At 35.3% G+C, this 26847-nt stretch overlaps 1 protein-coding gene across 3 annotated transcripts; it reads right to left on the reverse strand.

The window, feature by feature from the left end:
• Nucleotides 1–3590: 3590 nt before the first annotated feature.
• Nucleotides 3591–26144, reverse strand: PDLIM3 (PDZ and LIM domain 3). Of its 3 annotated transcripts, XM_058837708.1 has the most exons (8): nucleotides 25879–26134; nucleotides 20479–20630; nucleotides 18809–18893; nucleotides 12939–13006; nucleotides 9683–9946; nucleotides 6988–7115; nucleotides 5747–5858; nucleotides 3591–4854 (listed from the first exon to the last, which is right to left on the reverse strand). In XM_058837708.1, the coding sequence occupies exons 1-8, from the start codon at nucleotides 25969–25971 to the stop codon at nucleotides 4665–4667; spliced, it is 1092 nt and encodes a 363-aa protein (XP_058693691.1). In that variant the 5' UTR covers nucleotides 25972–26134; the 3' UTR covers nucleotides 3591–4664. The 3 variants fall into 3 exon arrangements, with proteins under 3 accessions (XP_058693691.1, XP_058693692.1, XP_058693693.1); XM_058837709.1 differs by lacking the exons at nucleotides 9683–9946; nucleotides 12939–13006 and adding an exon at nucleotides 13464–13651 and having other exon boundaries at nucleotides 25879–26144; XM_058837710.1 differs by lacking the exon at nucleotides 9683–9946.
• Between the last annotated feature and the right edge of the window lie 703 nt (nucleotides 26145–26847).

The raw sequence follows: 26847 nt of genomic DNA on the forward strand, positions 1-26847 counted from the left end.
TGCCGGGAGTGTAAAGTGTTGCTACTGACACCCTATAGGTTTTGCATAAAATCGGAACATTGCTCTTTGTTGTAATACAGAAACTTGGTTCTGGCCTGAATGTGTATAGACAATTGGCTGCATGTATTAACCATTGTTTTTTTTTTTGTTTTCTTTTTGGTTGCCATTGAACATATTATTCCATTCATATCTCCTTGGCTATCTGGCCTAATTAATATTTAACATTCTATAAACTCCTGTTTTTACAGTATAATTAAAAACTTCTCAAATCAAGAATATACTATTTTTAAAAATAATTATACAGAGAATGAGTCATCTATATAAATCTGGTTTTGAACAGAAACATGAAAGAAAAATTGTGAAAACCTTGCAAGTAATTTTTCCTCTCAGAATCCTGTTGGTATTTAGGGAATGTTTTGTTTTCTGAGTAAAAGTAATAATCTTTAACTCTTCTACAGTTTCTGTGTTTTGTGATTTGTCACTCTAACACAGCCGTAATTTTGTTTGCCCTGTATAAACCAGTATTTATTTAAAGGTTCATTTTGGACAACTGTCCTCTCTTGTGCCAAAGAGAGCATTATTTTTCATAGTAATATAATATACAATCTTTCAAGACTAGTAAAAGCTTTGCTGGTCTTTGGATTATGCTCTGTTGTGCAGAGAGGAAAGATTAGGTGGAGTGCATGCAACTGAAAACACTAAAACAAATGTGTGCTTTACCATACATAGAAACAAAATCCTTTGTGAACTCATTGTGTAGGTAACATTTTTTTATTCAGCATATGCTGTGGAGGCAAAGACTTTAGTTGATGCCACTGACCATAAGCTGAAGCATTGTATTTCGAAACTTCATGCACTTAGAAAAAAAGAATAATCTGCTTGTGGAGATTTCTTGTTAACTCTTTGAAAGAAGCTATCTGAATAGCTTGTTTGGATGACAGGAGGAAAAAAGAGAAACAGAAATGGGTAAACCTGCAAAGCATGGTTGCCTTCAGAGAGAAAATTTGCTGGATACATGCCAGCAAACATTGTATTTCCCACCATTTAATTTTTAAATGTATGAACCCACTAGAAAAATAATAGTCTTGTCCTTGGGATGAGACCCATAAAATGGAGTTTAAATCAAGTACACGTTTTTAAACAAGTCGGGACTATACTGAGCTGCACAGTTATTCTCTTTGATATGGTTTATAGAAAATTGAACCAGAAGTCTTGATCAAACAGCTCTGAGCTTTGAAACATCTGAAATCAGGTCCAATTTCTGAGACTGGATAAGCAGTCAGTAGTTTAATTTCTGTTAAGAAGCCTTTCTGCTATGAAACTTGCAAGCAATTATTAAAACTAGGTGTGTTTTAAAAGGCAGAGGGGCAATAGGAGCAGGTCAGTTGGTATTGAGGCATCTAAACATGTTTCAGGCGTGCTCTATTCAGCTCTAGTTCGATTCTGTGGATTGAGTTGGTGCCGTTCATTAGTTGGTATGCATTAGCAGTGCTCCCAGATCACAATCTCTGGTTGAATTTCATCCTGAAGGAAACCACTTTGTTCACTCTGAAGTTGTGCAATGTGAACCAAAATGCAGTCAGTGGGAACAGTGGGGGGTTTACATTCTATAGCCCACTTCTGATCTAAACAAAAGTACTAATCTAATTGTTTAGGTGATGAAATGTAGTTGAAAAAATGAAGGGAGCCATTTAGTTGATGGAAACAACACAATTTCTTTAAGATACTTTAGAGTACTTTCTAAGATTTCAGATTTTTGGCAAAACTGCGTTACTTAAAAGACCAAAAGTATTTGTCTTGGAAGAATTGATTCAAAAGTAACATGTAAATTAATCTATGCATGTATTTGCAGAAGTAATTCTTGGCTTCCTCATTTGCAGTATTGCATTTTCTTATTAGTTCTTAACATCTCCCAGAACAGCCCTGCTGTTATGCAGCAGTAGCATAGCTAGGGAAAGCTTTTCACACTTGTTGATCGACATCTGAAAAGTTGAGATGAAAAGCATGTGAGGTCACACTTCCTACCTTTTTCTCCAGCTAAAAATAAATGTCATGCCTGCCTTTGTCTTGTAATATGTGTAAGAGTCTGGGCACAGCTGAGAGGCATAGTGGCATTAAGCTACTATCATGATTAACTGGCTACACTATTCTGAAGCTGGAAGATAAAGGGGGTAGATCTTTAGGTGGACACCTTGTGTGCAAGGAGCCAATTACACCCACTGGCATAAAGAATTTGACCTTCAGGATGCAATAGAGAGAACTGGTGTATCTTCCTCTCACATTTAAAACTATATACAGTTCTCCCAGACTGAACTGACTGTGGGATGAGATTTCCTATTAATCTTCCCTATCAGGATCAGAGATTTCAGAATCTGCATTAACTAAAATCATGGTTTACTTGATGTTATATTGTTGCATGTGTTTTCATATAGGTCAGTATCTGCAATGAGATAGGCTTACCTTTTGATTCTATCAAAGCCACATCCAACTTCAAACTCCCCAAAATAGCACTACATGATGATGCAATACCACTGAATTTAGCCCACAGTTTTAGCATCAGGTCATGTTCTATGACTTCCTGTATCTGCATTTCTGAGAGTTTCCCCACGTTTACAATTGGTATGTTTGGGGTGTTAAAGAGAACAGTTTTGAGTCTTTAGTTTGGAAAGCACATGATCTCGTTCTGTTTTAGAAACCCCTGGATGTGTACTCAAATGCCTAATAGAAAAATTGTCTTTCATTCTTGCCAGGGAGTTGATCAATCCAAAGCATACTGCTCTCTCAGACTGAAATCCAAACCTCTGTTATTGTCAAGTCACTTGACACTCACACTTGCTCATTTTCCATACCAGATGAAAAGAAACACAGAATATTTAACATATGTAGTAGATTTATTTTTGCTTTTAGTTACTCCACAAAGACATAAACATTAAACAAACATAATGACATTTTAAGTTTGTAAAAATAGACATTATGCACACTCTTATTTTCAGAAGGATTTTCAGATTTATGGGCTTTATCAATGGAAAAATATTAATACTACAGATTTCCTCCATAATACGTGAGGAGCAGAATTATATTTTGTGCCCAAAATTGATTCAGGAACTAACCTTGAAAAGGGTGCAACACTTTTCTTTTAATCGCTGCTTTTGATATGGAAATGTAAGAAATGAAGTGACACATTTTTAAAGCTTTTGAGTTCTGAAATAATACTTTAAGACATTTTGAAAAGTCTTTGAGTATGTGGACATTGTATTTCAATCTTCAGGACTTGTGAATTTTAAAAAGTAAATTTAAAGTATGTATAATTTATTTTGATTCCATATTCTACTTGCATAGTAGGCTTGTTACATTATAGAATGGGAAAAGTATGTAAGATTGTTTGTCACTGGGTTGTTATTTTTTTTTTTGCTAGTGTTGTGGACTTGATATAAAATCTTGTAGATTTTTCTACTTTCAAATGGGTTCAAAACACCCCAATAAAGAATTTATGACTTGTTTTGGTATTTTCTAAAAGTGCTAAGTATGGTTTGCCTGTTAGGTGTATTTATGTAGCTGACACCTACCAGAAAGCAATGTAGCCCTTGACAAGTTTCAGAAATTGATTACAATTCAGCTTCTTTTTTTTATTCCTTAGAACTTCACTAGGCTTTTTGATAAAAGACCTTGCCTTTGCATATTTTAATTAACATTTATTTTTAAAGCTGTCCAAGCTTTAATTTACCAGCAATATATTGTGATGATATTTCCCCATTGTTTCTATTATGGAAATTGAGTGGCAGAGATACAAATATCCAGTATCATTTTCTGCAGAAAAGGTTTAAAATTTGCTTTCATTCTCAATTCAAAATGAATTCTTATTAGAGTGTGAGGTTCTTTTTACAAAAAAACCCAACAAGTTATGTGTGTGCATCCCTCAGAACAATCTTTTGCAAAGAGACGTGGAAGTTGATATAATTTCAAAATCATTATGACAACGCAGAACTTTTGCTTTGCTTCATACTAACCAGTCTTTATTATACTAACCATTTTATTGTGTGACTTGACATTTATTTTTTTATCACAGTTTCTGCATCAGAAAATTAAGGCAATATAACCCCAAATTCAGAGCAAAGTAAGCAAAACATGTTTGGGGTGTACATTAATGCTAGTTGAATAATAGCAGACATGATCAACTGCTTGTTTTGTACTAAACATGTAAAATAGCTGCTTTTCTAATGATCTGTCAAGTTTCTACATTTATTGTGGCCCAGCCTGTAAGACTTTGATGGTGTTGGTGTTTGCACAAATACTTAATTTATGTTAAAAATAATGTCTTGGTTACAGCACTTATGTATATTATAAATATATATATATATGAACATAATGCTGTAGCATTCATGTAATACCTCAGCTGTTTTACTTTTTGTATTCCAGGAGAGCTGTGTTAGTTTATACTTCTCTGAGTTATATTGACAGTTTTAAAAACAGTATTTTAGCAGAATTTTGCTGGTGTAGTGTGCTATTGCTGGCTAATAAGGACTTCCACCTCTCCCAGAATCCCACAGGGAAAGGTTTAAAAGCTGCTACTTTGGGTTTAGGCAGAAGTCCTGACACTTGTACTGCAGTTCTAAGCTGGTAAAGGCTCTTTGTGTGCATGCATATGTTTGTGTGTTAGCCTAAGACTAGCATTTTGGGTAAACCGTAACTGTTTCGTACCCCTCCGGTGGCCTCATGCGGGCGCGTGCATGAGCTTCACAGTACAGCTGGCCCTCCACAAAGAAATAGCCTTTTTGTTTCAGGTTGAGATCGCAGTCAGAGCACACGAAGCATTCTGGATGCCGGTATTTATCACGTGCCTTCACCACCGTCCCTCTTTATGGAAACAATGAAAAGAAAAAGCCCAAATTAGTTCATATGAATTTAAAATGAGAAAGGAAACTGCAGCAACCTGGTGTATTAGGTGTGCCAACTCATGGCAGGAGGGTTGGAACTAGACGATCTTAACGTTCCTCCCAACTCAAACCATTCTATGATTCTATGATACAAAGTATGTTCTGGTTATTTATTTTAAGGCTTTACAGTTGTTGATCTTGGTTTTAGAAACTACTATATAATTTAACGTTGGATGCTAAGTTTGAGTAGGTGACATAAAATGCAGTAGAGTTGATCACATAATTCATGAGCACTGGAAAACGAATTTTGTAGAAACATGTTAGTTGGGTTACAAGACAGAAAGCACAAACTAACCTATCAAAAGGGTGGCAAAATGGCTTTCAAAACCACATTCTTTTTTCTTTGTGTCTGTGTTTTCTCGGTATGTCACTATATGTGTTCTTTGCTGAACTTATTGATGTCAATCAGGTAGAAATCTGATAGTTTTAAAATAATTCTACAGAGCCTTCTGGATACTCCCACTGGAACTGGGAGAAGGATGTTTTGCATTAACAAGAAATTTTTGAGAATTCACAGCCTGACACAGTACAGCATGGATAACTGCTGGTTTCATTAGGTACTTCTTAATGGTTGACTTGCAGAAGGTCCTCAGAAATCTCAATTAAAACCTCAGTGGTCCTTTGTCAAAACTTATGTAATCTATATTGAAATTGTTGAAGGTACAAGTTATAACTTGACATTTAGAACAATATATATTTATATCTTGTTCTCTAGAAGCATTATGGGAACACACTTCTGTAGTTTGCAGGGGTGTTTGGGGATGATGTGTGCTTGAGCTGGGGATTTTTAAAACAGAAAAGAAACAACTTACAGAATTCCACTCCCACATTTGTCACACAGTGGCACTTTCTGGACACCAGGCATGGCAGTAGGTATCTTCGTTACAGGCGCTTTCACGCTTCTTGTTCCCACAGGGCGCCCATCTGAGAAACAAAACAATCTTGTTATGTACGGGCTAATATAAAAACATCTGGTGCAGTTAAGTACTTTTCTGCAGTCTTCTGTACTTTCTGTACTGTACATACACTTCTGGATCTATTTACAGGCTTTCACTTACATGAACAAACAATGCAGTTTCACTAGAAAAGTTTGGTAGGCCAGATTCCAAATCTTTGGAATCAGGAGAAATATTGTGTAAGCTATAGCCAAAAGCAAGTACAAAAAAGATTGCATGTGCAGTGCTCTCTGCCTCATGGACATCACCTAATTCTCTGAGAGTAGGTCTTGGATATGGCAGAGAGGCAGGAGGATTGAGATTTAACATAGAAACATAACATAATCAATCCTACTGTCAGAAAGCTTCTTATTTACATAACTAACCATACAACTAATTGGAAAGATTAGTAACGTGATATGAATACAAAATAATAGCAAAATATGAGAAAATGCTAAGTAAAATCCCACAATGATATATATGCAGACAATTAGATGTCTTTATTCCTTCTCTAGTAAATATTGATATATAAACATTAACATTTAAAATATTACCTTTTAGGTTAATTTTGGTTGTATTTTGCTCTTTATGCTTATTGTAAATATAACAAACTTGCAGCCTTTAATGATTTTATTTTTGAAACTTCTTCATTTGAAGGAAATAAGACTGTAAATTAGATTTTCTTCTCAGTTTTTATTTAGAATGAAGAGGAAATAGGCTTTGAGGGGAGTTGGTTTAAATTCCTCTTTTCCTGGATGTGGAAGAGAGTGTTTTCTTTCTTGGTGTTATGAATATAAGCACCTTGTCCCAAAAATTCTCACAGATAAAATTTTATCGTTCAGTTAAAGTCAACTTTGGATATTAAAGTACTTAAAATCTGAGAAGAGATTCTAGAAAATGTCATCAACACTTGCATTGTATTCACAGAGGAGACTGCTTGCTATACAAGCAAGGAGGTGAAATGGCAGGAGACTGGCGTGGTAGCTATAGGGTCTGGAATGATTTGGGCTTCCAGAAATTTTTATATCTCTAATCTTTCTTATTTTCTTCATGGAGTCCCCCCTCCCACAAACATTTTAAAATTATTTGAACAGGTAGAATATGTTGTTTTTAACCACCTTCCTCGGAGACTAAATTCTGGAGCACCTTAAAGGAGCCAGACTGGCGCGGCTGACTGGGCTCCTCCTGGTTGGCGTGCAGCATCTTGTACACGTCAGACTGAGACACTGAGTTGGGAGATGGGTCACTGTATTAAAGGGAGGAAGAGCAGATAAAAACACTTTATCAAACATAACTCTAAAGCAGTATCTCTACCAGGCATAGAGTATGATTCAGGAAACAAACATAAAGACAATGTGTTCCTGCTACTATGGAGAATCTTCCTTCCAGGTAGCATTGCTTTACATAGTCTCATTTTGATCTAAAAAGTGCTGAAAAAAATTAAATGAATGCAATTGTTACAAACATAAATCTAGAAACTCATTCACATATTTCCATAATTACTGCTTTGGCTCTACTGGCATTTGAGAAAAGGCCATTTAATCTCAAAGTAGTTTCATTCCAGTAATCATCTGCTGTTATTACGAGGTGCTCTTTTCTGTGGTATCCAGAAGTCCCCTTTTTGCAGCAGCTGCTCTCAAGAATGTTGTTAAAGTCAGAGCTCATGCCTTTACATAAGGTCAGCCAAAACCTAACAAGTCAAATCTTTTGGACAAATATGATTTCTAAGTTAGCTTGATCACTAGGTAATATAGTGATTATTTGCCTAAAATAATTGTTATTTACTAAACTTACAGAGATTAAAAAAAAGGAGTGAAATAAGTATTGCAAAATAGGAAACATTGTAAGGTGAATACTGAAAAATAGAAGTTCTATTTCTTAATTTAATACAAATTAGATAAGGCTTTCTTTTGCAATGGCAATGTTATGCTAAAAATATAAAGTAATTTATTGTCTAAACAGCAGTTTATGCTTGAATCTCAAATTACTTGTGAGGCAAAGATTTTACTAAAAATATTTAATGGCATTTTAAACTCTGCTGAATATTTTAAATGGTTCATGATAAATGGCATCCTAAGTAGTCGAGAGGAAGAGTAGATAACTATATACACTGACAGAAGTTTGATTGAATATGTGGCATTTGTAAATTTGATACACTTACTGGGGGTAATCAGAAACATCCAGATTTACTTTGATGAAGTCTGTTATCTTACAGCTACACGCACAAATATCCAGTTTAAATTTCCTGTTGCAACTGGCTTCCTACTGTCCACAAAGAATTAGACTGGGGTTGGCATTAAATGGTTTGGTTTCTTTCTCAGGGTACTATCCAAGCTTCCAAATGTCCCAGTAAGAGCAGCAGAAGTTGGACAGTGACCCTTGTTGCTTATTTTTTGTGGCTGACTTTTTGATCTTCATCAATCAGTAGATTTCTTTGAGGCATCTTTAAGCTGGTGAAAAAACTACCAGTTTCTTGTCCTGTCAGAACCTTTTAATGAATGGAAGTAGTGTGGTTTTTACAATTCTTGGCAATATTTAATAAAAACCTTGAATTCTCTCCTCTTTACTAAAATATATCTAAATATAAAATGAGTGATAATGCAATTACCTACAGAAGGCAAAAAAACCCCAGACACAAATGTGTCATCTTAACATCTCGTAGTGCATACATAGTGAAAACTGTCCCACAGCAAGAGTCATTTCAAACCTGCATAGAGTGGGTTCTCAAAGTGGCAATGTCACAAGCAATGTGAAATCTGATTACTTTGGGCTTAATCCATTATTTCACAATAATGAAGTGGCAAATTTTTCTTTTATGTTCTTTAATTTTTCTGATTGAAAATAAATATTCAAGCAATAGAGTGGCTTCACTCTGAAAAGACTTCATGAACTACAGTTTTCATCAGAGAGGATGAACCTAAATACTTTTATATAAATACATTTTTTTACTGTCAGTAGCAGCCAAATTGCAAGGTGCTGAAGAAGGCTCATTGGTGCTAGTGACTATTGCTTATTTAAAATATTAGTAATTAGCTGTAGTTTACACCATAAATATTATGAATTATTAACTTAAGTACTGTTGTCAAACAGGAAAATAGGTTACTATTATGCAAAGGTAAAGCTAAAGCAACCTAAATGGTGAATTGTCTCCTGAAAAAAAAGAGAGTATTTTAAAACTTTTTATTGTCCATATACATAAGTTTCCTACTTGACTTTAGTCGTGCACTGAATAAATTCATAAGTCATACATGGATTTGTAGGCCTACTGTAAATTCTGCCTCTTTTTGTATGAGAGATTGTTGTTCTGAATGAGTTGTCTAGAGTGGGAGTTAAGTATCCAGAACACTATGACCATCTACAATATTTCCTAATCTTCATCACCTGAATTTCAGCAGAGGAAATAAATTTTATTTATTATAATTTTATGAATTATTAATAAGAGGAAATTATTAAATCATTATTAGATAAATATAATAGCAGTAAGAAGTTTTAAATTTTGGAGGGAATCAGAGTCTTGGTTTAGGACGGTCAGTTAAGTAATGGTCCAGGTAGTATCATAGGTTTTTTATTTATTAGTTGCAATCCTAAAATTATTACCTATGAAATATTTATTTGTATGTTCTGAAGGATTTCTTTCATACTTTGGGTTAAAACACAGAAATTAATAATATTTAGTGAAAATATTGAATGGTTTTAAATTACTTGGTTTCTGTCTAACCCTTTTCCCCTTTTTCATAGAAACAGTGTGATACTATTTTTTGGTATATTTTAAATTTGTGTACTCATAAATATTATAGATCCTGCTCCAATTACCTTATGACAGGTGTTTCCCCCAGAGCTGTAGAAACTTGGCCTTGCAGTGTTTCCATGATATTGTCATCTGAGTACAACTGCATAGGTGTGTTAAACTGAGCGTGCACGATCTTGACACCGGGAAGCTCCATTTCCAGGGGAACGTTAGGGGCTATCTTAGACACAGCTTTCAGCTCGGTGGGGCAGATGGAGCTGACCGTGCTAATTGAAGAGGGGGTACTGCGCCCACTGCCACAGTCCAGCCCCGAAGGAGTGCTGCATCCACTGTGTTCATGGCCAGAGTGCACGAAAGGGTGCAGTGGGCATTGGATTATGGAGAACAGAGACAAAAGCACAGGGATATGGTGATGTTAACAGGGCTGAAAAGCATAAATGGAACAAGCTCCGAAAAGCAGAAGTACAGAAAGTAGAGAAAAGCAAAAGTGTGTGTAGTCATTGGTGATAGTTTTCCTATATAAAGTATCAATGCCAGCTATAAAGCAGTCCTTAAAATTCTGGCATATGTTTTCTTTAAAGATAGTGAAAATCCTTAGATAGATTAAACATAGTATAAAACATTATTTTATATTTTTAATGATAGGTTTTATTGAGGAATAATTAGGCCACCCTAAAAATCTTTGTGCTAAGTGAGTAATTCCTATAATCTATAAAAAGGGTAGCAGGCAAAGTTTATGGGATTTGTCCATGTCAGAGACGGAATAAACACCTGCAGCACTGGAAGAATCCTAGAGACATCATTCCAGTTCTGTACCTCACAATCATCTCACCACACTGCTGAAAAACTACTCTGAAGCAGTGTGCAATAATGAATGTGACATTTCCTAGAGTTCCTTAAATTCTAGAGTAAGATATTTATGAATCTTTTAAAGCTAGTTTAACAATTTTTAAAAAAAAATATTTGTTGATCATTGCAAAGAAGAAAAGTTACTAATATATCCAGGCTTACTTTTGCTTTTCTAAATTACAGTGTTTCCAATAGAATGTAAAGTGGTCCTTCACAAGAACAATGGATACATATTCAGAGAATTAATTTCACTGCGTTTGAAGTAGACTTTACATATAATTTATATCTAAAAAATAAGACATACACTTTTAAAAAATATTAGTGTTGCTTGACATTACTGAAGTTACTGTATATCAATTTAACATACCTGGAAAAAGATTAGCAAAAGAATGTGAACATTAGACCTGAACTCTTTCTCAGTATCACTAGTTTGAATGCTTCAATCTTGTCTGCATAGTATCTCAGAGGCTTTCTTTGTTATGGGATATTTCTTTGATGTTGCTGTGTAACAGCCCATAACCAAATCTTTCTACAGTCATTGATTACCATTTATGTGATATTCTCAGCTGTGAGACAATAAATGCTTCATCTCTGTCCTCCAGCCTGGTATCAGGGTTTTGGGTAGTTCTTTCCAAGAAACAATCCTCTGTAAACCTGGGACAATGCTCTGTTTCTCAGTTTGATAGTACAGAACTCTGCCCAGTAGCTACTCTGGAGCTAGAAAACCCAAAATTCTCCCTTTGATTCAAAGCAGAATTTGTGCAGGACCACTTTCTCAAAGTTTTAAATGGAAATATACATTTTTTTAAATCAAAGACATGTCAAACAAAAACATTCCTGAAATGGTAGGCAAGCCTTAATGCAAATAGAGTTATGCATCATCTCCAAGCATGAGCCAGCCAACATATTAATACAGGGCAACATAAATATTTGTGTGAATTTTCTTTTAGAAGAAATAATGCCACCTTTAGATTCTGCAGTAGAATAAGTCAATGCTAATACTGTTAGTAAATAGGATGTAGCAGGAAAAGACTATAAAAAGCACAACTCTCACTCTTGCTATGTCAAGCCAAAATAATCTAAACAGGATAAATCATAGGTAAAAAATAAATACCTTTTAGTTATATATTAAATACAATTTCCAGTTAGTTTCACCAGAGTAAAGTCCAAAATTCTGTCCAATGTCCAATCCATTAGCTCAAACCCACAGTCCACAATCATGTCCTTTTGTAGTCAGTCCTGTTTAGCCTCTGCTGTCTGTCCTAAAGGGATATTTAGAGCTGAGGTCGTAGGGTTTTTTTTCTGTCTTTAGCAATGGATTAAGTCAAACTGATGAAAAAGTAGTAGAGAAACTGTGACAACCAAGGTTTTGTAGATGTAACACCCTGTGTCAGAGATTCTGCAGTTTGCAAGTGCAGACCTCCCCAGTGCTAGAGCTCCAGACAGACCTTGCCCAACTGAAGTTCTTAAACTTGTTGCATTCCTGTCAGGATGGTTTTTGCAGTTTATTTTCTTCATCATGCTGGTAAATGGCCATTTACTTCAACAATTTCATGGAAAATACTGTGTAATTTTTATTTCTGAATTGTGAAATTAGACTTTTGACACTTCACAGTTGTAATAGGTACTTATGAAATGGTACCTGGTGGTCCCGAAGCCAGCTTTGTGTGGTACCTAGTGGTCCCACAGACTGCTGCTGCTAGAAAGGATAAAGGATCACATCACAATGTGTTTCATCCCTCAGGCTCTTTTGAGCTTCCTTGTGTTTTTAGCCATGGAGTTTGCATTGTTTTTGTAATAAAAAAAGCAGTAGTAAGGAATTCCACTAGCAGTTAAGACAGAGATTTATTACACTAAAATGGTGGATGTGAATATATATGATTTTCTGCATTGGAACTTCACAAATCTGTGGCATCAGTTTTCCTACTTTTAGCACAGCAGTAGATTGACCTCTGGAAAGAGATCTGCTGAAATGCAAATTTGAAATCTCTGAATGGCCTAGCTTATAACTCTCTATCTTTAGCTATCTTTTATTTATATGTAGGGTATTTTTTATTTAAATGTAATATATATTTACTATGTGGCTATCTTTTATCTACAACATTAACAAATGACACTGCATTTGGTCAGAAGAAGTTCACAGTGCCAAAGATCTGTAAGTGTACAATATCTGGTACTGCTCTGTAAACTGGATCATGGCTGCAGTTAAATCAGACTCTGATCAGGATAACAGATGGGAGTGTAGATCTGCTTTCTTTTGTAAAGAGAAATTTGAATTTGAAGCCTGAGCTCTGAAAGTGAACCATTTAATTATTTTTGTTTGTTTGCTTTTAATTTCAGCATTAGGCTGTCTAGTACTATAAGTAAATTTGAAATGCTTCATAATGCTTAATTAATGTCAGTGGTGAGTATCTGTCCATTAAAAGAATAACACCATGCATCAAGTCCAGCACAGCACTCAAAGTTTATAACCTGCTTCGGCCTGAGATTATGAAAGGTTTGGGCCGAATATTATGCTTGTGTTCAAAGTAGTTGATATCCTGTAAAGAAAAAAGAGATAAATAGATTTCTTTGGCCTACAAATGCTTATTTATCCATAATGCTTTTTAGTTTAAACATAGCTAAAAATGTTTACAAATTTTAACCATGAAGTAACCATGTTTAGTTTGTTCATTCCTGGTGTTCAAAATACAATCACTGTAGTGTTCAGAAGCATTCAGAGTAAAGTGAAGTTACAGGAGAAAAGGTGTGAGGGTAGTGTTGCAGCCCAACACAGAGGGCAAATTTTAGCTACCTGCAGCAGTGCTATTAGAAAGCTGAATAGATAATATTTGGTGTTGGAAAAAAAAGTTTCCTTGAGCACCCTTTTTTTGAATAATGTATAATCTCCGGATTCTCAGAAAAAAAACAGCAAGAGCTGGACTTTTAAGTTAAAACCAGAACAGATAATGGTATACCACAAATGACCACATATCATAAGTAAATTCTAATACTCACTTTTGCGATGAGTTAGGAATGAGACCCCTCAGTTGTCCATGAAGCGCATCTTGAATATTGCCAGATGAATAAAGCCCAATTGGAGAATTATAGGAGGAGCTCACTACCTGTCTTTTGTCATCAATATTTGCTGCTGCAACAAAAGGCTGGGCCCTTCTGTTGTGAGCTGTACCAATAGGCTTGAATTCCTGTACGTGATAGGCAGACAAAACACACAGAGCTACAATGCACACCAAAGCTAGCAATGAGTAAATCTGACAACACCAGTATTGTTAATAACTGCATTTTTACTTTTGCAACTCTGTTATTTTTTAACTGGTACAAGCATATTATATTTTTCCATGAATTTTGTATATATTGCTTGAGCCATACACATTAATTTCCCATGTCCAGGCAAGCAGAAGGCTTAGAAGAAATGGTAGGGATGAATATTCAAGTGACCTTTCATATTCGTCACTAGATTTGACACTGTTTACATTATGCTTTTAAAACATTTAATGTATGCTTATCTTAATTTCTTTGCTTTAGTACTGATCTCTAGCTTCTTAATTTTCATCACATACTGATAGAGGGACTTCCAAAAGTATGATTTTGTTGTGTCTTACCTAGAAAACACATAATTTTTAATGCTTCTTTTAACTGAAATTAAATCTTGAACATACTTCAGATCGAGGACATTCTTCGGAATGTATTTAATTTTTAAAGCATATCTGTGTATCAAAAATTTTACTGCTCTATAATTTAATGTGAAATCATCATAAATAAGTAAAACCCAGAAATGGGTAAATCTGAAATCATTCTGCCTGTGTGCCTGTATTCTGACATACTTTTTCCTTTTTTTGTCATTGGCCAAGATAATTTCCTCAGTTTGTGGAATTCAAATGGATAAGGTCTGGAAATAAAATCTCTGATGATCTTTCAGATACCTTAAAATGTCCTTATGTGGGGGTTGGCCAGGAATGATGAAGACTTCTGACTGCATGAAAATTCAGTTATTTCTATTCTGTGTATTTATTACTCCTAAGCCTCAGAAATAGAGACTTTGAAAAAAATGATGTTGTCATTTGCCAAGGGTTTTTTTCCTTTTACCCTAGTGGGTGAAGAACATTAACTGCTGCAGTCCATCACCTTGTCCTGATGACATGTGGCACTCTTTGGAAACAGTGCTGTGAGAGCATTTCAGCTTCCATCCATATGGAATAAATAGCTTTTATTTCTAACAAATAGGTTTCTACAACCTGGATTGGTCTTTTCCTTAGAGACTTGAGCTTGCAGTGTTAAGACGGCACAGGTCATTAACACTTCAATTTTCCTAGAAATCTTGTCCAGTTCTCCAGTTTGGGTTTGGTTTTGAGTATAATTGTTAAACAGCAGTTTCCAAAATATGTTTAGGATCAGACTAAAGAAAAGTCATGGATATATAGAATATGCAAACAGAAAATGTAAACAGTAAAAAGCAGTTTTATTAAATGAAAATGTGTAGCAGCATTGCACTTTAAGAGACTACTGAAAGCAGTAATCAGATAAATGAGCACAAAGGTTTTACTTGCAATTCCTTCTTTCTGTCTGATAGAATGGAGTTGCAGTTAACAAAATGTATTAGTAAATGGAAATAATCTAATAGTTTAGGATCATGGCTACTTAATGAAAGATATTAATGTCAAAGTATTTAAAATTGATTCAAATCCATATATGATACAAAACGAACAAAACCAACTGAGAACATTGTAATTTCATCCCCATATTTCATTTCTCATAGAGAAATGAACAGAAGATGTGGCACCATAGCAGCATGTTTACAATGGAACAGTTGTGAAACAAATATTTGCAGTTAGTGAGACTTAAATTCTGCTTTCTTTATAACTCATCTATTAATATAAAATGTCAGTGACAGAACATACAGCAGCAAAAACAGTCCAGCTCTTGTGTTTATTTGATATCATTGAATGTGTGAAAAGTCCTCTTTTAGTTCAAAAGCTAAATGAGAACTGGAAGTTGTTGAAATTTCTAATTAGGAATATGGGAGAATTACAGTACTTAATTTTTAATTATTTTTTTCCAATTGACAGGTTTGGGTTTTTTTTCCAGGGCTAGCTACATGTTTGCATTGATACAGATATCAGGAATAGAAATAATGTAGCACCAAAAGCCTGTAGAAATTTATCCATCACAGCCCATATAATGGCATTCCTTGGGGTAATCGCTGTTACAGAATACATATGTGTACATTTTGGAGGTATCATGTGACTAAGATCTTTATGTTTGAATGGTGTTATAAAGATGGGTAGGTCTTCAAAACTAGCCCAGGACAATTATATTGTTTCAAAAATTGATTATAAATGGTAATAGACTATAAACTTCTTAGAACAACGGGATATGTTTTTCTTAGATTTTTATACTTATCTACATGCGTAATAAATCTCCCAGGAATGTATGATCTCCTTCATGGCCAAAAGTCTAGTTTGACTGAACAAAATGTTCAAAGACAAAGATAGAAGTAAGAAAGAGAAGTTCAAATAAAAACAATTCAAGAAATTGTGGTAATGAAAATTATTTCCAATGAGGTTTAAAGGATTGTAACAGAAAACATTTATGAGTCATCGTATTCTTTTACACTTACAATATAGAAGAAGGCATTTTAAAAATAATTTTATGATACAATTTGCCATTTAGATTTTTTTTTCTTTCTACTTATAATTGTTGAGAACCTTATGTTCTAAATTGCTTTTATTCAGAATACAATGTGATTGTATTAGTAATTCTTCAAGTGGTCTGCTCTTTCCTACTATTTATCCATCACACTATAGGTTGCTCCAGACTATCAAAATCAGTGTGTATCAAAACTGTTTTTTGTGGGGGAATGTGTAGCTTTCAAGAGTGACTCTCAGTCATCCACTTATTGCTGTAAATTAGAATTGTTGCCTCAGTTTCCTCTTCCCAGATTTACAAATAATGAGAGCTTTCATTGTGCTCCAACAATTGCCTGTATCGGTCTCCAAATGGCTCTTGGGAGATTCTCAAGAACTTCTGACTCAGAAGTTTGCTACAGTGTGAAGGTTCCTTGTTCCATAGCTGTACGTAGGCAGAGTATTTAATTGTTTATCAGGTTTCACATAGCCATCTCCATGCATCTGTAGAATAATTTTCATTCATTGAAGCTAAAGTAATCATTCTTTGGCCAAATAATTTAGCCACATTGCTGAACAATTTAAAACAGGGTTTCCATTAATTTGTAACTATCTTTTATTGGCTTACAGATTTGAATTAGGTACTTATTAAGGAGATTGTGTATATTGTCATTTGTTATTGTTAATTAGTTGGCTTCTAATTTTAAATAACTGACTTCTCTTAACTTTCTTAGTGAATATAGAAATTTGATGAGAATGAAAAAATCTGATACATTCATAAAATCTATGACCTTTTGGGTAATTTTGGTTATTAGAACTCAGTGGTCTTCCATTTCTGCACACCAGTAAATGTATGCAATACTTCTGAGTAAAAGAGTTTTACATTTGAAGTAACAATTTCTGCTTTTGCATTTTTCTCCATTCATCCTGGCTTCAGTCCCTGTATTTATTGTTAGAATTCAGCAAACACTCATAAAACTTGGACAGCACAGGTAGTAGTTGTGCAAAAATTTGTCATCTGAGATTTAAGAAACTTCTTACTGTTTTTTCTACTGGTATATATGCTTCTGCATCTCATATTGTGACAAAATAAGCTGTAAAATTTAATTTCAAATCCCAGCAATTGTAGAAAAATAGGCTATATTTATTTTTTATTCCTCAGGAAGAGATAGATCCTCATGTGGAAGAATTTAATCTAAAACGTAAAACATTCCAGGAACGGTTTAGTACATTTGTTTGCAAGCATTTCTACTTTTATGGTTCCTACTATTTATTAAATATACTCAGTACTCCTGAACTTCCTAGGAACGAAAAAGAGATACATTAAATGAAAAGACTGGCCGTTTAATCTAGGAGAAACAGTTTTTTCTGATTGCCCAGTGGAGACTGCTTTTCAATAGTCTGCCAAATAGCACTTAGTGAATTCTTGTAATCTATTTTTAAGGAACCGTCCTTTTTAGGAATGCAGCGTTCACACAGAGGGATTACTCTTGTGTAATGCATGCCTGCATGGCTTTCTCTATAGTTTTTTTAGTGAAATTGTTCCATTGCTAGTCATTTAATGTGTATCCTAGCTCTTCCACAAGAATATGCATTTAAAATACCTTTTTTTCTTCACTATAGTATTCCTGCTGCTGAAGAGGCTATATTATTTCTGATGGAGTTTGCTCCATCAGAAATAATATAGCAAGCACTTAATGCAAGTCTTAGATCAGAAAGAAGAGAGAGAAATGTAACACTGAAGTGCTGTATTCATGTTGGGGAGCATCTCCGTGAAAACAGAATTAGTGGAAATACTTAGTGCACAGGGTTTATTGAAATGGAATCTAGACTTTTTTTTTTTTTCCGTTGGATATCATATAATAAATACTTTGACATATTTGCTTTGAACCTGGTCTTCCAGGATCAGCAGAATATTCTTCCCTCACTGCTCTTGAGATAATATCAAATGTTTATGTAGGTTAAAGAGGAATGACAAAGAAATAAAGTTATAAAGTTGATAGAGAAATAGTTGTAAGCAGTACCTAGCTAATTCACTGTTAGCAATATAAAGACTTTGACCCATAGTAGCTTTTTCCTTTTTTGAGTTTGAAAAGAGAGATAGCTGTCGATTGATTGGATTTGCTTTGGCCATATACAATGATCAAGACTTTCCTAGTCAGAAGGGGTGAGTGATTTGCTTATTGACCAAGTACATGGATCTTGTGTGAGTATGTAAACTTCAGTTCTGTGGCATAGTATAAAAATGTATGGAGGTAATCCAGCTTTTATGGATCACTCTGTTTAACTGACTACATCCAGATGAGTTCTGTGATCTGATGAGTTCATCACTTAAGTACTTGATATTTATTCCTGATTGAAGAACTTCCTCATAAGACGAAGAATCTCTAGAAGACTTAAAGCAACTTAAACTGTATCAGAATAAGAGAACATATTTTATTTCCATAATAGAACTATGTGGATATGTGGACTCTTAAAGAAAAATGAGAATTTGTTATAGCTTCTTAATGTTTTGTTTCAGTTATAGCTGAAAAATCAAAAACATTGAGTCAGATAAAATGGTGTTCCTGAATGTCATAATCATGGTGGTTCACATGAGCTTAAACTGGCCAATTATGGATGAAGTTCTAGTTAATTAATTTTAATGACCACAAGAGAGATTATTTGGTGTTTAAAAAGGCAAATGGAAATGGTTAGGTAACTTTGCACAGTTCATACCTGAGGTTCAGCTTCCAAATTTATCTTGAAGGGATGTGCTCTGCCATCGTCTGAAACTTGTGGGGACCATAACTTAGTTCCTGCCCTAGAAAGAAAGAAAGAAAGGCAGAATTTAAACAATTTGAATTCCTACAGAGTTGTGTATGTTCCCATAAAATATAATGCAGCTTGTAAATCTGTAGGTTTTTCCTATGCTTTTTTAGTGTTTTGACATAAAAATATGTTAATGATATTTAACTGATATGTATAAAATGTATTTACATTTTAAAAAATTGTGTATCCTATTAACAATAAGGAATAGGTTCTTAATAATTACCAAACACAAAAGGAAAGGGAAATTATTGCCTTTCTGACCTGAGCTGATCAAACTTTTTAGTTTTATTTTTTTAATGGTTGCTAGAATGAATGTTGGGTCCTCAGAATATTTTATACGAATAATTGAGTATATTAGTAATCATCCTAAACATCAATTTATTTTTCTTTAAAGACCATAATTTCCATGTCAAGCCTACTTTTCAATGCTGAAGTGCAACCTAAGTATGCAAAGTATGTGCAAGGGGAAATTGAAGTTGCACACATGATTCTTTCAGTCACGTACGCAGAAGTAACAAACACAAAATATCAGATACAGTTCTGTTTTCATTGACAAAGGGAAATGTGGCAGCTAATTTTAAAGTAGCATAAAAGTAATTTTAAATATTAATCTGGTGCTACTTTTTATATATACATTTATAACATCTTGAAATTGGCTCCCCAAGATAGTTGTTAAATAGCATATATCAATCTTTAGCGGAACCTTGAGTTAACAGAAGGAATTTTAAACTATGGTGTGTGCTCTAGTCATTCAACAATATTCCTTAAAAAAAGAGAAACACTTCTGTATTTCAAAAGAAATATTGTGGTCAGCTGCAATAAAGAGCTGTGCCTCCTTGAGAGCCTCAGGTTAATCAGCCCTGTCTTAGTTTTGGAGACAGCTTAAAAGAGTGTGCCAAGTGATTCTGATTACAGGCTGAGCAAACTCAGCTGGAGATGTGAAGCTGCAAGTTGTTTCTTTTCCTGGTTCTAGTAGAGAGAAGTGAACACAGAAGTTTCTGGATTACTGCAGTTTAGGTAAGACGGTGTTTCTCAGTTTTATTTTGAACATTGCTTTGAAAATCTTTTGTAAGGCTTAATATGTTGTGACCAAAGAGATTGATTGGCTTTACACTCACTCCTTTGTCGCCCCTTATGAAAGTGACATGATGTTGTTTTCCCTAACTGGGATGATATAGTAGTGGCTTTATGTGTGATTAGGAGGAGGCAGTGATAGGCACCTGTGGCTGAGAGAGTGTTGGAGCAGAGAGGTCACTGAACAACTGACACTAGATGAGGATTTTATTATTTCCCCAAAACATGAAGAACTGCTTGCTTACTGACAGTAAACAGAGGGTTTGTGCAGTTGGCAGAATTACAGTGTGAATAACCTGAGGGAAGCTGTTCTTTTTGTGCCTATAAAGATGAGTTCTGGAGAGTCTTGCTTGACCTGGAGCTTAAGAGGGAGGTCTGGTTGCTTGTAATTTTAAGGATCTTGGGAACTTCCTCAAACTATTTCAAATAGTTACACCATATAATAATTTTACTGTTGATTAAGTAGTATCTTCTTTCAGCAGTAGGCAGACATGTACACGTACCTCTCTATTTTCAAACAAAGCTGATGTGTAGCTGCTTTAATTCTCTCCTGGGCATCATTATGTGTCATGTTCTCTGTGCCTAGACCATCAATAGCTACAATAACGTCACCAGGGCACAGGTTGGCAGCTGAAGCCTTGCTTCCAGGTGTAATCTGAAAAGACCAAAATGTAACTGCTTAATCACCCGAAAACTGCATGCCCGAAATTGATAGAGACAATGAACTTCATCACATTCCCCGATTTGCTGTTGGATGGGGGAAGTATTTTGCCAAAAGTTCTGTAGTTCTATTTTCAGGAAACTATATGAATGTTTTATTCATCATAACTCCAAATTAGATAGAAATTATCTTCACATTTCTGCATTAGTTTCCACTCTGATTTCTGTAATTACTGTAACTCATCTTTAAATCTTCTTTCTCCACTGCCATTATATATATAATTTGCTTGAAAAAAAACCGCATCAGAAGAACAAACAGCACTTCTGCTTTTCTGAAGAAAAGAACTGTCAAGAAACGGTGTTGCTGAACTCCTTAAAGTGCTTAGGTTTAAGTCCCATGGTATTTGAGTAACAGTGGCCCTGTTCCTTCATGGTGCTCTGTATGGTGCAATTCATACCTTGTGTACATATACCACCATCTGTGACATTCACAGAAAATAGCCCTAAGCTTATCTTTATATGCTTGCTTTTTCTTTTTTTTTTTCTTGTTGACAAACTTCTCTATGGTTGTGAAAATAATTGAAATGCAAAAAATTTTTGCTTTAAAACAACTACTGTATAGAGGCCATGACCTTAGATGTTACTGAAGCTTGTTCTAGGATTGCAGGCCTCTATTTGCAAGAGGTGACTTCTCCTGCCACCACAACACACATACCATATACACCACAGGTCTTAGGTCACTGAGTGGGATTTATGTCCCTTACATGTGTATTGCCATTTTAGGCAACTCTTGATTACCTAGACAGTGACATGAAATTGATGCATGTAGCCCATAAGCTTCTGAAATTCAGCTCTTGAACAGCAGAAGGGACAAGCTGAGTCATGCAAAGTAACATTAGCTGCCTATTTGTAAGTAAAATAATCCCAGTGTGAAGGAAAAAAATGTCAATATAGTCTTATTTCCAAAAGCAGTTCTTTTATCTGTGGCATATATTGAATAAAAAAGCTATTGGAGAGATTTTTTTCTCACTGTGGGTTTTGCTGTTCACAAACACTGTGAGTTCTGTTCAGCAAAAGCACATCTTATCTTGACTGGAAAACATGCTGTGGAGACATTATTCAGCTCTGGCGTTTCAGTTTTCCAGCAAAGGAAGAGAGTAAGCTGCCCAATGTACTTCCAGCATTTCTAGCTTTGGTAAAGCTGGCAGACTTGTCTCTGAAGGGGACACTACTGTCAACATAAAAGCCAAACAGAAATTATTTTTAATGAGTTGCACTATATTAGTATTGAAATAATGGCAAAAATCAGTGAAGAGGTGTTGCTCTCTCCTCCTTCCATCTCCATTAGGTGAGTCTGAATGATCAGAGAGATTGTTTGGTGAGCTCTTTTTCTACATTCCCATGTGTACCCTTATTTTTGATATCACTGTAACAAACTACAATGCATGTGTTATTATCAAGTCAGGCAAACTTTCCAAAGAGGTGCTTGTGGCCAGCTGCAGGCTTTTACACCCTCACTCTTTAAAAAAATGGACTAGGGTACTGTGAGTTTAACAAAGTGTTCAAGTGCCTGAATAATCTGTTTGAATATGAATTGAGAAAGTTTATCAATTCTAAGTCTGAAATTTCTAAAATTGTCTGCTTCTCAAACTTCAACAGCTGCAAGTGTAAGTGATCAACACTGAGACCACTTACACCACTATAATAAGATGGGGGTTAGAGGTGTGATTATTCTTCTCCCTTCAAGGTAGAATTGCTCCTGATTTGGCTTAGCATGTTGTGAATATGTCTGCAATGACAAACTGCAGCAGAATTCCTCGTATTCCAATGTGACTGTTGGTGCTTTAATACCTAACTGGGCAAACCAACCATTCTTGGTTCCCTCTCAAGAGTAAGTTAGCTTGTATAACCCTTACGGAGGTTACTTTGCAGATTATGTTTTTTGCACGTCACAACAAATCATCTGCTGTACCTGTGACATACTGCAGCAAAGCCCTGAGATAATGATCCTGCCTTATAAAGCAGCATATCTGCCCAGCACAGTACATTCCCCTACAGCTGTACTGCTAGCAGAGAATGCCCTGCTCCGTGTTGCTGCTAAATCCCTTGGCTTTTGTAAGTCATCAGCAGCTGCAGTGATACCACTTAGATGTTTGAATGGGGTTACCATCATTTGGTGGGAACGAGGAGGGAAAGACACAGGGGTCTATATTTCCTCTTCCTTGGTTGAAGTGATCATTGCCAAGCTTCTGAGATGTGTCTCTTGGGCCTTAACACCTTGATGGGGATGCTGAGCTCTACATGCCCAGTCCTGCTAGGGTGCAAAACAGGCACCTGCCCTGCAGACTGTGCTTTATAGAAAGGGGCCACATTGTGCAGTGCAAGATATCATGGGTAAGATGTTGATATTGTGGGTACCTCAATAATATCAGTGGTACTATTTCTTAAGGACTTACTAGTGACACATTAACTGTGTATTGTGGACACTTAGAATTGTGTTCTGACTGTAGTGTTTGTTGCTTTCTCACCCTGGTTTCATGAGGTAGATTCTAGTGTTGCTTTGGGAAAATTTTTGCCTTGCTCTTCAGGCCATGTCTGCATGATAAGCCTGTTACTCCTGTATCCTGGGTATCTTGGATTTGGATAAATACAAAAATACGTGTTGATCATTCAGATGTTGTTACAGACCAACTATTTAACCACATGAGGGTCAAATGTCTCCAATGAAACTTTGAAGAAAACCTCTCTGCATCTGATAATAGACTTGAAAACCTTATCATGTTGCACAATCATAAATATTTCAGGCCCTGTGTTTTCTGAAGAAAGCTGTGAATGTTTGCAGACAGAGTGGCTAAACATAAAATTGAGTTGATATGAATACTTGCTTGTGATTGGTAAAGTTCTATAAAAATAGAACGTAAATCTAGAGTTGCTAATGCTTTACCATTCTCTCCAAACTGCACAAGTTTTAATTGTTCCTGTAATCAATTCCATTAATGCAATTTATTTCCATCTATGCAAAGTTCCAAGGATTTTAATGTTTTCAGTCTTTGTAGTTAATTTGTTGTTTCTGACTGTAATAGAACTTGAATGTATTGATTTTTATTCCCCTCCTGTCCTTCCTCTCTCTCAGTGATTATGGTCTGTAATTTTTGCATTTGCTTGAAAAAAGAACAATTTTCACATGAGCTTTTGAAGTGACATCTGTTCTTTAGACAGGTGGATGATGATCTCTTATGTCATCTGTCTCTTTTGAAAAGTCCTTATAAAAGCTGTCTCTTGTTGAACAAGGATATAGCCAACCAATCTTGACACCTGTCCAGTTATTTTACTCAGAATATATTTACAAATAATTTCTATTTATTGTTTAGTTTTTTTCTTGTCAGGACAGTTAAGCCTAGTATGAATGGGCTGCTTATGATAACTTTTACAAAAGGAACACCTAGGCCCCAAGAAGCAAGACTGGTGAATCTTTTGAAATGTTCTCTATTTCTTAAGGGATATTGCATGAATACATATTGAGGGACTCTTCTAAATTTATGCAGTAGCAACAAAAATATTAACTTTAAACAAATTTAGTGTTAATAATCTTAAGCCTCAACTAAGTAAATGTTACCTTTTTTCCTATATGTATGTGTGTGTATATATATATATATATATATTTCATTGTAATACTCGAAATGTGATTTTGGGCATTTCTGTAATATGCCAGAAACCAAAGGCTTATGTCTTGTGAGGCATTTGGTAGGTATGAGTCAACTGCAAAGTAATTTATTCTTTAGAAAGTTATATTTATAGTAACATCCTTTGTTATTGCAGTTTTAAACTTCATTGCTCTTAATCTAAACACAAAGAAAATACAAACCAGACACCGCTAAAATACTTTTCATTAGAGATAATGGAAACTATTTTTCTTTTAGAGGACCATAAAAGGCAATGAAGGCCTCAAAACATCCAGAGATTTTTTTAATTCAGTGTTTCTCTCTCCTGTTTCTCCAAAGGCTTTGCTATATTCTGTGAGAATTTGTTATGTAACTACATTTAGTCAAATAACAGCATTTTGATTTACTTCTATTTAAAATACATAAAATTTTTTATGCTTTTATAAATCTTGAATGAATGACTAAGTTAATTTTTATGAGTCAAGAAGTGAAAAGATGGCCCTTAAACTTTCTACTGATTCTTGTTTGGAACCATATTTACTGCAAGACATCACTAGTGGTATCCATCCTTCAAGGCTTTTGACGTTTACTCAATACCAGGCATAGTGTATATAGTGAGTCATAGTGTAGGGATTTTTTTTTTTAAACAAAAAAGGAAAAATGAAACAAAAAACCAATTTGGAGGTTCATGAAGCACATACTTGGTGTGTCTAAGATCCTGAAAAGCAGCAGAAATATAAGGAGAATGAATTCTAGCCTGGTGTGCACCGAACACAATTCAAAATGGAAATTCTCAAAATATGCATCCTGCCTTTTGAGCAGATCTGCATCTGTAGATGCAGGGCAGCTGACAGTGTGTTGTATGCTACATTGATTGAGCCACTGGTTTTTTAAATTGCAGCTAATATCTCAAAATCCATGAAAAAGAATGAAGGCTCAAATTCTTGCCATTTATTGAGGGGGGGTTAAGGTAAGCTTTTAGTTTCTAAATATGGCAAAGCTCACCAAATAACGATCTCTTTCATATGCAGGACTGGATAACTTTCTAATAACTCACTCATTTAACATTCATGGAAGTGAAAACTTTTAAAGATGTAAAAACAGGTATTGTTATCTTTTCTGGCAATAAACAGAACTTGGTTTAATTAAATAGGTCAGATTAATCAGCAGAGCACAAACTCCCAGGCATGAGGAGCTGCTGCCAAGCAGTCTTCTCCCCCAGTGATCAGAGAGGCTAGCTGTGGAAAGCACAAAAGTGAGGTCTTGCTTTTAGTAGGTTTAAATGTTAATTTTGAAAGCCTGGGAAATCATGCCAGAGTTTTTCTGCTGCCAATGCACTTGAATTTAATTTTAAGACGTCAGTAGAAGTGCAGTTAAAGTTTCTTAGACCAATCACAGAAACATGTCACACAAAACTTGTAAAAACTCTTAGTATTCAGCTGGCTCTCCTCAGAACTGGCAGCTACTTTTTAATCTACTCACAGCTTTGTCTGCATCTCTGAACTCCAGAAAAGTAAAAGACAAAAATCTACAGCAACTATTAAATGAAATAAATAGAAAGGAAATGTAAAAAGTACATACCCTGGTTATGATTAAGGGTTGGTTAAAATCTATTCCTCCTGAGAGCCTGAATCCCCAGGGTGACGGTCCTTGGAGAATAACGTTTTGTGGCATTGTGGACAGATTTTCCTTGGTTAATGTTCTTTTTTCCCTTGGGTCCGTGTGAGGAGTTGAGCTATAGGAGGAAGGTTGCTGTCAGCAGAGCACCTGCCAGACAGGGCAGCCGACCTTTTATACCTCCTAAGAAGTTTTACTCATTCCAAAGCTGTGGGCACTGCACTTTATCCCTACTCTTTGGGTGACGTCAGCCAGTCCCTCGGCTTCTCCACCCACAGAGGGGAGTATCAAACTCTGACAAATAAAGCTTGAATGCTGGAAAGTTTACAACAAATGCATCAACTTTATCTGCTGCTTTAGCTTTCCCTCAGCCCGACAATCAGTAAGCGTCAGGATGCAGCGTCCTTCTGGTTTCTTAAAGCAACCTTGCTCACTTGATATCACGCTGTTTATGTTGCCTGTGTTTGATTCAGCTATGCAGTGCAGTGCTTTGACTTTGCACATGACTCTGGTTCATGTAGACAGAAATACTAATAAGGAGATTTCCCTCTCAAGGTCTTATTTTTAATGTAATAGTTTATTGCATTAAACAGTCCTTCCAGCCCTTCAGCTGCATTTTTTAGATAGTCACTTGAGACCATGGCATGCACCAGTCCTAATGCCTTGAAAAATCTGGACTGATGTCATGCATATTTCTCATACTGTGGAAGAGAAATGTGGTATTAGGTGATGTCCTTTTTTCTTTCTAGAAATCTTGGCTTTCTAAAGGTAGTTGTCCTTTACTTGTGGCTTGCTAGTAGGTAGTAGTGTTCACCAGAGGTTTTTGTAACTGTGTTCTTGTCAAGAATATTTCAAAGATATGCTCTATTATTAAAGTATAATTCACATCCTGATCAGAATGAAACACACAGTAGTGACTCTTTGAAAGCAAAC

This window comes from Poecile atricapillus, chromosome 4, assembly GCF_030490865.1.
Source record: "Poecile atricapillus isolate bPoeAtr1 chromosome 4, bPoeAtr1.hap1, whole genome shotgun sequence".
Classification (NCBI taxonomy): domain Eukaryota; kingdom Metazoa; phylum Chordata; class Aves; order Passeriformes; family Paridae; genus Poecile; species Poecile atricapillus.